Here is a 12,344-nt window from a genome sequence, read left to right as displayed (position 1 = left end):
CCAGTACAGTTTTTGCTAGAAACTAACAATGTAATGTCATATTTAAGGACCTCACTGAAGAGACTGCCAACTTCAAGGCCATAAGCCCCTGGGGAAAGAGTTAAGCCTCTGAAAGGGGCAACAAAAAATAAAGTTCTGACAGTAAAGGTGGCATAACTTTATTGTGATTACTTTTGATGATTCCACCAGTGAAAATCACATTCTTCACTTCTCAAGCACATGATGGTGCAATGGCATAGAAACTCCGCTGAAGTAAAAGAACAGCCAGATCCATCACCTCTCTGCTCTTTTGGGAGCAGGGGTGCTGAGACCATATAACTTGAAGCTACACAGTTTAGGAAATTTCATAAAAACTTTTTTTTCCTAAAAGAGGCCCTGGCCGGTTGGCTCAGTGGTAGAGCGTCGGCCTGGCGTGCAGGAGTCCCGGGTTTGATTCCCGGCCAGGGCACACAGGAGAAGCACCCATCTGCTTCTCCACCCCTCCCCTTCTCCTTCCTCTCGGTCTCTCTCTTCCCCTCCTGCAGCCAAAGCATCATTGGAGCAAAGTTGGCCCAGGTGCTGAGGATGGCCCTATGGCCTCTGCCTCAAGTGCTAGAACGGCTCTGGTTGCAACAGAGCAACGCCCCAGATGGGCAGAGCATCGCCCCCTGGTGGGCGTGCCGGGTGGATCCCGGTTGGGCACATGTGGGAGTCTGTCTGACTGCCTCCCTGTTTACAACTTCAGAAAAATACAAAAAAACAACAACAAAAACCCACTTTTTTTCCTAAAAGAAAAAAGGCTCCCAGCTCCCTCTGCTCTTCCTGAGCTAAGAATGCAGAGACCTCCTCAGCATTATTTCATGGTGAGCAGATGGTCATCTGGAATTTTTTTGATAAAAAACAACCCACTGACAGGGGTTGCCAAGAGGTCAGTGGAACCCAGATTAACAATTGATCAGCTCTAATGGACCACTGTAGCAATAAACTCCAAGCCCATACACAGACCTGCTACCCCAGCAATAGCAACAGGGCTGACGCCCAAGCTGTTAACAGACTGTGCTTAATAGCATCGATGCTTTGCAGCTTCAGAACCCTCATCCAAGCAGACAGGCATTCTTCAGTGCACATCCATCCTCCGGAAGGCCTCTCTTTCACAGGTGTCCACAGGAGAGCACACGGTTTACTCTGAGCCAGAGAAGATTTCACGAAGGTCTAAGGTCCAGGTAGTGAATGATACTCTGTTATACTGACAGATTATTACAACATCCACCCTTGTGTTCAGACCACAACTGTGGCCTCTGGTATTTCTTGTGTACAAAACAGACAACTTGGGAGGAAAAAACAGGCTCCCTATCCTTGTTCCCAAGACAACAAAAGCTGTAACACTCCAGAGACTCATTTTCTTGTCCTCTAGTTTATTTTTCAAGAGATGCCAATGCTGCGTTTGTGTTTTCAGCATCACATCTGACAAGGAATCCCTTGTGCTACACCCGGATTTTATTGTAAAGCTTCAATAATAGAAAGGAAGTCAGAACACTCTTGGAAGATAACAGCTCCCGACAAACAAAAGAGAGCAGCTCTAAGTTAGCTGAGCTAAACCACAGGACACTTTTCCTCTGCTGAACAATAAAATCCCCAAAAGTCAATAAAAGCATTCCCTCTCTGTCCACCTACCTTTACTAGACCATTGATCTCAGAATAAAATTGACAATGCGAGCCATAAATACCAGATTTTCCAAAATAATCCTGACTTCCAAGAACCTTTTCTTGCTTTCCTGCAAACCCACTGCTTCCAATTGGACCAATAGATCCAAATGTTTAGTCTAGAAAAACCCATGAACAGAAACATTCTCTTACATAACCACAATACAAGAATCAAAACCAGGAAATTCAACACTGATGTAATATTGTTATCTAATGCACAGTTGACATTCAAGCCTCTGTTTCTGGTTCAGAATCCAGTTTAAGATCACACGTTGTAGCCTGACCAGGTGGTGGCGCAGTGAATAGAGCGTCAGACTGGGATGTGGAAGGACCCAGGTTCGAGACCCCGAGGTTGCCAGCTTGAGCGCGGGCTCATCTGGCTTGAGCCAAAAAAAGCTCACCAGCTTGGACCCAAGGTCACTGGCTCGAGCAAGGGGTTACTCAGTCTGCTAAAGGCTCATGGTCAAGGCACATATGAGACAGCAATCAATGAACAACTAAGGAGTCCCAACGAAAAACTGATGATTGATGCTTCTCATCTCTCTCCGTTCCTGTCTGTCTGTCCCTATCTATCCCTCTCTCTGACACTCTCTCTCTGTCCCTGTAAAAATAAATAAATAAATAATTTTTATTTATTTTTATTTTTTTATTTTAGAGAGGAGAGGGGAAGAGAGAGAGAGAGAGAGAGAGAGAGAGAGAGAGAAAGAAGGGGGAGGAGCAGGAAGCATCAACTCCCATATGTGCCTTGACCAGGCAAGCCAGGGTTTTGAACCGGCAACCTCAGTGTTTCCAGGTTGACGCTTTATCCACTGTGCCACCACAGGTTAGGCAAAAATTTTTAAAAAATTAAAAAAAAAAAAAAAAGATCACACGTTGCCTTCAGTTGTCATGTGTCTTTAACGTCCTTTAGTCTGGAACAAGTCCTCAATGATTCTTTGTCTTTCTTGACCTTGACATTTTTGAAGAGCCCAGCCAGTTACTTTGTGAAATGTTCCTTAATCCATATTCCTCTGATGTTTTATCACGATTAGATTCAGATTACACATTTTGGACACAACGTGAGAATTCTACATAAGCGACATTCCATTCATCCTGGTCAGCACATCTGGAGGCTCTTGATGTCATTTGACTCATCACTGATGATGTTAACTTTGATGACCTGTTCAAGATCGTGTCCGCCTGTTTTTTCCATAAGAGCTGCTATTTTCTCCTTTGTAATTAATAAGTAATTTGAGGGTGAGTGCTGTAAGATTGCCAATGTTCATCAAACTTCCACTTGCTAGTTTTAGCATTCATCGAAGATTCTTGTCTGAATCTGTTCATACCATCATTTTCTAACGTTATCATTTCTTCTATATTTATTAGTTGGCATGCCACTGTAAGAGTTTCCCTTCTCTTTTACTTATGTATGTATTTATCTTTTTATATATCTGTTTATTTATCAGAGTGGACTCATGGATTCTTATTTTACTCAATGTTATACTCTAAGTAGAGTTTCTGTCATTTAGTACCAGAATTCCTGAAAAGGCCTCAGGAACTCCTGAGGACAAGACAATTTCCCTTGGCAATACATTCAAGAGGTCCTTACAATCGTCTCACAAACATGCTTCCTCATGCTTCCATTAAATCCCTCCGGCCCACTCTAGGAAATCCAAACCCTCTGAAGAGGAGGCCAAAGTTAAATGTGACCAGTAAATGACTGCTGGATCTTCCTGGTGCCACCACACGGTTGTGGTTATAGGAAGGCAAGATGCTTCTTGCTACATTCATCTGACTACTGTACTCTTTCTCTTGTGACGCTGCTCATCATTCCTCGCCCAATGTTACCAACAATGCCAAGAATGTCTCCACCTCCCCCAGCAACTTCTTGTGCTTGGCTATATTCCTGGCTCTATTTGCTTCATATGTTAGTAACTAAGCCTGAAGATGACTGCTCGATGGGAGGTTTGATATTTTCTGCTTCCCCTTCATCTAGATCTATTCTTCACCCTTCTCCACTCAGTGCCATGCCTTGGAAGGCTGAAAGAAATCAACTACACCAACAGTTAGGTTCAGCCAATGTTGGGTATCAGCAATAAATCAGAGGCTAGAGATTGTTTTTAGGGTACTTCCCCAAAAAACTTCCAGATCACCATCACTGCAGCCCTTTGTCAAGGGCCCTTTCCATATAGCTATTCTCCCTGGCTTTTGGAAACTACTCTGTCTCCTGGCTCCTCCAGGCCAGAAGTGTGGCTTGCCCTGGGGTATGACACTATCACTTGTTGGTTTCATTTACCACACATTTGTAAATATTCCCTTCATTAATCCTTTGAGAGTAGTACCAACGTTCATGCGCATCCTCACTCAAGGGGTTAACGTAAAACTCACTATTCAAAGGGTTAAACTTGTCTCAATTATCCTATATGAGTGTTCATTCTTTTATCCACAAAGCAAAAAAAGAAATTATAGATAGTGATGATGACAAGAGGTACATCCACAGGACAGAGATACAGCCAAAGATTATCTTAGATATCACTATCTTTTTTTGTGTTTCAAGATTTATATCTGTCTTTAACTTTTCCCTATAAATAAAAACATAGTAAAACTAATACTGTTTCCTAATGGTGATTACGTGCCACTAAAAGCACAGACTTAAAAATTAAGATTCACTCAGTTTTTCTAGTAGTTAGAAAAAGCCACAGACCTCAAAATGACAATACAGATAAAATTTCCTTCAGGAGGGACCCAAAGGAACCTCCAAGAATTATTCAACCCACTTGTTGCCTTTTATTAGGTTTTCTCTATACAAGACAACATCAAAAGCCTTGTCAAATACAGGTGTACCATGATTAGGTATGAGATCTACTACAAGAAATTTATTTAAGTAGATGTTCAAATCCCACATCTGCAAATGATTTAATTTTGAGCCGGTTTGCTCAGTGGATAGAGCATCAGCTTGGCATATGGACGTCCCAGGTTCAATCCTCTATCAGGGCACACAAGAGAAGTGACCACCTGCTCCTCGCCCCCTTCCTCTCTCCCTTCTCTCCCTCTTCCCCTCCCATAGTCAGTGGCTTGATTGGTATGAGCCTTGGCCCTGGGTGCTGAGGATAGCCTGGTTGGTCAGGCTCAGGTCTAAAAATAATAGCTCAATGAATTTGAGCATCAGCCCCAGATGGCAGTGCCTGAGTGGATCCCAGTCAGGGTGCATGCAGGAGTCTGTCTCATTATCTCCCCTCCTCTCACTTAAAAAAAAAAAAAGAATAAATAACGTTAGATTCATCACCACATTGCTCTCAATAATTTAAAATGCACCGAAGGAAGTGTCTCTACTCTGCTATCTATCTTATCAATAACCATTACATGCTCTGGTGCTTATTGTCAGTTGACTAATTAACTACCCCAGAACTGGAGAGGAATTCATCAAAATCTGGTTATATTCATGACATGTGTTATTATCACCCATTGCAACTACCACGGTGGAAAATGGTGGAGGACCACTATCTGGTCTTATCAAAAAAATAGGCACATTTCTTCCAACTCCGGATCATCCTCTAAAAACCGTTCATTCCCCACCACTGAAACCGGTATTCCTGGTACACCTAGTGTTTCTCCCTTGGCAGCAAACCGAGAAAAGGATTTAACTCAAACTAGAATCAGTTACCTGCAAGTCTGCATCGAATTCATGTTTCAGGTGTGCTTCTTCAGCAGCCTCCACCAGACGCTGAAAAGAGAGAAAGCAATGAGAAGCATTACATTTCAACAATGTGGACCCCATTTCAACAACGTGAAAAGACTGAGCTTTCTCCATTGCCTCCAAATGATTATATCATGGCATGTTCATTGTGACTGCTGCTCCCGCTCCCATAAAAATAGTAATATCAGTGTCAAAATCTAGTTTTTGCCTTCAATATTCAACTATAATTATTCTAATAAATATTTATTGTTATGTGTGTATAAAGGCACACATGTTGCATCCATATTTGTAACAATTCAAAGACAGTCGCTCTTGAGGCCTGATATGGACTGCACTAGAGAAGTGCATTCCTTAGGTAGAGAAGGACTTTAGAGAAAATTTATTGAGCTGAATTGAGTACAACTTTAAGTGGGCTAACTTCCCCAATGGTTTGGAAAATACTACTTATTTTAATTGCCTACATCATTCAAGGTCAATTCTTTCTGCACTCAGTTCTAGTATGTAATTATTAGGTGACAGTTATTTGAATGTTATGGTACATCAATGCCATTTTGACAATCTGCATCCCAATAATAAAATCACTTAAATTAAATCAATAAGCAGTACCTATAAAATACACAATTATTCTTCTTAGCCAACTAAATTCAACTAATTCATATTCTTATGAAAACAATATAATGAAATCCCATTTAACAATTACTCAGCAACTAAAATCATTTTACTTTAATTTGAATTTGCCAAGAAGTTATTTCTCACTATGAAAATATGGGTTAGAACAGTGACTTTCAAGCTTTTTACCTTTGGGGACTGGTGAAAATAGGAGAATTATTTTGGGGACCACTGAGGCAGAAATTACTCTGGAGCATAAGCAAATTTGACTAAGATCATTGGATCAATATCTTCATACAACATCAGGGTAGTTAACTCTTTTGTGAACTAATACAAACTTTCTGGTGGACTGGTCCCAGACCAGCAGTTGAAAAACACTAGGTTAGAAGATATTGCAGAAACCTCATTTAGTTAAATAATAGTCCACTGAGATTTCATTGAACTAAGAGCAAAACCTTTAGATCCAAATAAAAATTTAACAATTTCTGTTCTTCCTATGGTTAATTTTTGTAGCCTATGCTGCCTTTAACTTGTTTTTTCTTCACACAATACAGACCTGAATTTAAAAAGCCATGTTTCAAAAAATGATGATATTAGTATTAATCTCTAAATGATTGCAAACCCACAGAGAAATGTTCTATGAATAATTATTAAATTGGACATTGAAATGAAGAGGCTGAATCCCCTGGTGTAACTTTAGGCTCTATTGTAGAGCATCAAAGCCCCCATCTCCATGAGGGTGTTCAAAGAAAGAGATAGACCAGCCAGAGACAGTGCTGTCTACACACAAAAATCTGGGTGGGCTGGCACATCTGGCTTCCCACACTCCCTTCTCAGAGTCAGGAAGGAGCTTTTCCTTCTCTGGCCAAAGAACTGACCTCAGGAAACATGGCAGGGCCAGAGACAGAAGACCGAGTTCTAATCCTAGCCATGATGCAACCCATTAGAGTCATGAGACCTTGGCAAGTTCCTTCCCCTCTCTGGGCCTAGTTTCTTCAACTCAAGGTCATGAAGAGGTGAGCATAGAGAGCTGGTTCTCAAAGTGTAGCCCCCTATTGGCAGCAATTGTTTTGCCTGAGAACTTGTTAGAAATGCACATTCTCAGGCCCCACCCCAGACCTGCAGAGTCCGAAGTTTTCCAATTGATTGTGACATTCCAACACTTTGAGAACCACTGGCTAAAAACACCTGCTTATCTCAGACCTTCCCACAGCCCTGATGCCCTGTTTAATGAGCTCCACCAATCCTCCAAGGTTTCTCAACTCTCATTTAACTTTTTTAAATCTGTGTACATATGTATTTTTACTATAAGACATAAAATATTTTACAGAAGAGAGCGTAACATGGAGAGAATGAGAAACAGAGAAAAAGAAAAAGAAGAGATACTATCTATGTAGATTGGATATGTTGGCCCCAAGCTCGCATTGGGTCAGCTTTCAATGGGTCATGGTTTCTTGGAATCATCCCAGTCAATGAAGCTTGTCAGGGATCACAAGACCCAATTTATAAATGTATCAGTGTGACCCAGACAGATGAGTGACAGGCAGTGATGTTACAAATCCATTTGTTTGTGAGAGCTTATTCTCTTAATCTTTGTAATAGATTTAAAATTTGTATTCATGTTTCATAAAATCAGTTATATATTGAGTGTGTACAAATATTACACTTGTCTGAACAGTTACATTATCAAAAAAGTCATGCCTTTTGATTATGTATTTACTTAAACACATAGAAGTTGTTTTTTCATAGTGTCTAAGCATTCTGAGAATCCAGAAATGTCAATGAAATGTATAAATGATCAAAAGATAGGAACAAACTAATCTCACAATGACCAAGATAGATAATATTGGGGAAAAAGTGAAGAATCGGAAATTCACAAAAACACAAAAGCAGTGTAGGACCACAAATAAGAGAAAAAGGATATGATATGCAAACTGAAATTATTATGAAAGAGTATAGCATAAAATGCATTTTCTTTATATTAGTGTGTATGTATATCATACATACCATATAACATGTCCAAATATAACATAACATGAAATGTATTTCAACCACAAATGCTACAATGCAAGACATAGGGCATGGCAACGCAAGAAGGTAACACACTGGAAACAGTTTAATAACATTGTAGTAATTACTGAGATTAGCCAGAACACTGTTTCTGTGTGTTGCAGTGAGTACATGGGAATTTGAACCTCTCTGGCCAGTTTTTTTTTTTTTTTCTTCCTGAAGCTAGAAACTGGGAGAGACAGTCAGACAGACTCCCGCATGCGCCTGACCGGGATCCACCCGGCATGCCCACCAGGGGGCGACGCTCTGCCCACCAGGGGGAGATGCTCTGCCCCTCTGGGGCATCGCTCTGTTGCGACCAGAGCCACTCTAGTGCCTGGGGCAGAGGCCAAGGAGCCATCCCCAGCGCCGGGGACTGGCCAGTTTTTAATGATCATATTCAAGTTAGAGTTGCTGCATGTTTTTTTAACTTATCTCACACACTCATTTCCATGAAGATATTTCCCATCATGCTCACTATAAAGCTTTAGGGGGAAAAATTTTCAGAAAAAACTACACATAATAGTTGTCTCATGTGCAACAAATAAGGACTTTGGAACAGAGCTCTTTGAAAAGATATACCCTTCCTGCAATCAACTATGGGTTATCCCAACCTGCTCTCTGAAATCATTGGGAGATAGGCTTAAGAGAATTCAGACACCCTCAAGAATAGACCCAGCCATTATGCACAATGGCAATGACAAGCAGTACATCAAGAACTATGTACTTTTTGAAAAGAACAAAGGATAGTTGATCTTTCCTCTGAAACAGTCTTATAAAGATAAATGAGTTAAAAGAAATACTCTCTAGGAAGAAAACCATGTGCCATAAATTTGCCTAAAACAGAGACCTGGGGACAGAAGTTCCTACTGTTAATAAAACAAAAAATAAATTGAATTACCATTTAAAAAAAATTAAGACAACTCCACTTTCAACTCTGATGCTTGCCAGTAAAAAATAACAGCCTGCAACGTGACTTTCCTGTACAAATATCCCTATCATCTAATTCAAATTAAGTATGTTTTAAAAAATAAGTTTGATTATCACTTGCAGGTTAGAAAAATCAATTTAAACATGCTAATATTTTAGTAATTATATAAAAAATGGCCACTGAGCCTGAGGAAAACTGTTACTCTATTATAATCTATTAGAAAGGCAATGTGCTTTTAATAATAAGTTAATTTTCTCTTGCATGAATTCTCCTTTTGGATCTGAAGACAGGCTTATAGAATTGTGACTGTGGTTTTTAATTAAAACTGAACACTTTAAATAAAAATGGCTTTGAAGACTAGTATTCAAACTGAGCTTTGAGGGAAGGAAAAACAGCAATTTTGTCCACAGGTCCCCTGGCCCCTTCAATGCCAAATTCTCTGCTCTTCCCCTTTAATGCTACAACATCTCCTTACTCAGTAAAAATGATAACATAGTGGAGTATACTGGGATTAGAACAAAGCATCTATTAGTGCAAGTGTTGTAATTTATGAGTTTATGTACATTTCATTGACTTTTTATTTCTAAATCACTCTTCCTTTTTAGTGAAATAAATTTTTAAAAAAGCTATCTTTACAAATAAGAAATCATGTACCATGGACAGTATTTATAGTTATATAGTAAAGGCAAAACTGCCAAGGGTATGGCAGGGATATTAAAGCATTTCCTTTAAAATCACATCTTCGTTCCTGTTACAAAGACCCCACATTATCCCCACAATGCTCCAGAACGCTATCTCCCACCTCCTCCCCTACAACATTTATTAAATCAAGACTAAAGACATTGTAGAGGTCAAACTTTGTCATGGTTCTGAAGGAGGAAAATAGGACACCAAGTCAAAGTAAAAATTGGAACAGAAGAAGAAAATGATTTTTTTATTCTGTTTGTATTTCATATTTTTGTCCCTGGTCATTGTGGCTTTACCAGGAAAAAAAGATAGAAAGAAATGTGCAGTGAGAGTAGAAAAGGTAATGAAAAATGTAATCGCGGAACCAAAGTAACGTACCACTGGACTCCTACTGATTCCATCAGAATGAACAAACTGTGCACAAATGAAAAAAAAGAATTAAATTAAAAAATCTCTAAAATTGGGGGGAGGATTCATTATGGACAAAAATTCTTAAAGCAAAAGAAATATTAAAACCAAAGGGAAAGAAAGGTTGCTTTTATTTCTCGTGATAAAGCTAAAAGCATTGGCTTGTAACTGCTGTCATAATGGAATATTAGAAGACTTCAAAGCACTTAGTATGTTCAGTGGTTTCCACATAATGTTTTGACACAACACATTTAATACTGATACCAGGATTTCTGTTGCTCTTTTGTTCTAGAATAAATACACAGTTCTTTCTCAAATGTTGTTTAAGTTCAACTAAGGGGATTCTAAGGACAATCAATAACCATTAACATTGATTTAAGCTTCATTGATGATGAACTTGAAGCTAGTTTTTGAATTGTCATTAATACCAAATCAATAAGAACTAAATGTACAGAAAAACAACCAAAAGGAGTGACCAAAGAGAAAATATCACCATGGCAACCAGACTAGTGTAAGTGCCAGGCGCTAACTGATTGCGCCACTGGAGACCACAACTACACTAAGTGTGGCATGGTTCATCTTTTCCTCACACTAGATCTAGTGGCCTTTGTTTTGAAGGCTAGAGTTTAATGGAGGAAGAGCTACAACCAGTGTGTACGTGGGGTTCATGCTGTCCTGGCATCATGTTTAAACTCTGCCTGCTGACCATCCACAAGGTGAGGACAGAGAAAACCCCATCCTCTCTCTACTCACTGATTTCAAACTCAGTGAATTTGAAAAACAAAATGGAAAATCTCCACCTTCATTAAATGCCATCAGCACATCAAGAGATGTCTCTGGGAATCTGGACAAAATGAGGTTAATTTGTTCCCAGGACTAATTTCAAACACTCCTATCTTGTATGTTGATCAGAAAACAACAGTTTAAGAACCATTAAGTTAAAGAACAAAGTAAGATGTTCACATTTACATTTTCAATCCTTCTGTCACTGAAACCCCTACCCTTCTGTTCGCAGGATAGAGTTTGCATCACTCTGTAACAGTGAGGATTCCTCTTCACTGCTTTTGTTCCTAGAGTGGGAGGATGACGAGTCTCCACAGTGTGGGGCTGGTACCACCGGCGAGCCAGGAAGCAGCATGCGGTGGTTTACAGAAGGGTGAGGGACACACACAAGGAAAGCAGCTATTTCAACATGAAGGAATAGCTGACAAAGAACATTGACGGTAGGTCAGGAAGCTTCCTAGAAGTGACATGTAGGCTGAGCCACTAAATCTATTGGAGGTTCTTTCAGAAGGAAAGATGTAGAAAGATGGCTCCAGCCTATGCAAATAGTGTAGACAAAGTTTTAGAGGCTAGAAGAAGTTCTGGAAACAGCTGGATCCGAGAGACCTACACAGAGGCCACATCATTGATGAAATGACCATTAGGCGATAATCCAGGGCAAAGGGAATAACCTGGAGACATGAACATGATTACACAAGAAGAAATCGAAGACACTTCCCTTTCCCACCCCGAAATGCTAAAGCCGCCAATAGAGTCATATCTGAGAGCTGAGTAATATTCAGTAATCCTTATTGATACAAATGTTTCTACTTCTCAAACCCAATAGAAATGGTACATGTAATTCACCAACTATCAAGATGATCATTTCTTTAGAGAAAAACAACTTTTAAGGAGTCTTCATTATTTCTTTGTTCCTTCAGAATAAGCTTTGTTGCACACGAATGAACATTTTGTATAAAATGACCTTTCTGCCTGAAAGTTGCAAAGATTGCTTCTGCTTTTAAAACAACACACATTTCAAAGTGGATTATAAAAGCTAATCTATAAAGGTTCCAGAGAAAGCAGGTAACGGAACAATAGAGCAAACACATTTCGTGTGTGCATGGGGAGCACTCCCCCCTTTCTTCTACTCCTCCCCTTCTTGTCTCCTCCAGAATGCATGAGTCTACACCAGACTTTCACAAGACAAAATAAGCCCAGAGTTTACATCAGGAGACATGATCATAATCAATAACAAATTATCTGTTTCCACAGAAGATACCTGTTACCAATTTGAGGGTGATTAAATTAATACCTGTTATCAACACAAATGACCAAACCAAAGTCATCTTGCTTTACATCTAAAGCTGCATTTGCCAAAGCACAACATTTGCAAAGCTACTGAAGATGGAAACAACCAAACTTTGCTCAAGCAGCCGTCCAAGGGCTAAGGCAGCTGGGGAGAGACCGGAAGAGCAGTCAACCATATATTTCAGCCCAAATATTTTTCCAAATAATCCGGCATTTTAAAGAATGCTC

The 12,344-nt window shown here is 39.8% G+C and overlaps 1 protein-coding gene across 1 annotated transcript in view; it reads right to left on the bottom strand.

Moving 5' to 3' along the window:
• CACNA2D3 (calcium voltage-gated channel auxiliary subunit alpha2delta 3) overlaps positions 1 to 12,344 on the bottom strand; it is a 1,003,844-nt gene that overhangs the window by 702,724 nt on the left and 288,776 nt on the right. The window contains exon 4 of the mRNA XM_066244394.1: positions 5,327 to 5,386. Within this exon, the coding sequence (XP_066100491.1) occupies positions 5,327 to 5,386 (60 nt within the window). The remainder of the gene's footprint in view (positions 1 to 5,326; positions 5,387 to 12,344) is intronic.

Source organism: Saccopteryx bilineata, chromosome 10, assembly GCF_036850765.1.
Source record: "Saccopteryx bilineata isolate mSacBil1 chromosome 10, mSacBil1_pri_phased_curated, whole genome shotgun sequence".
In the NCBI taxonomy this organism is placed as follows: domain Eukaryota; kingdom Metazoa; phylum Chordata; class Mammalia; order Chiroptera; family Emballonuridae; genus Saccopteryx; species Saccopteryx bilineata.
Note: the sequence above shows the minus strand (reverse complement) of the source record. Positions and strands in the feature narration are given on the sequence as shown.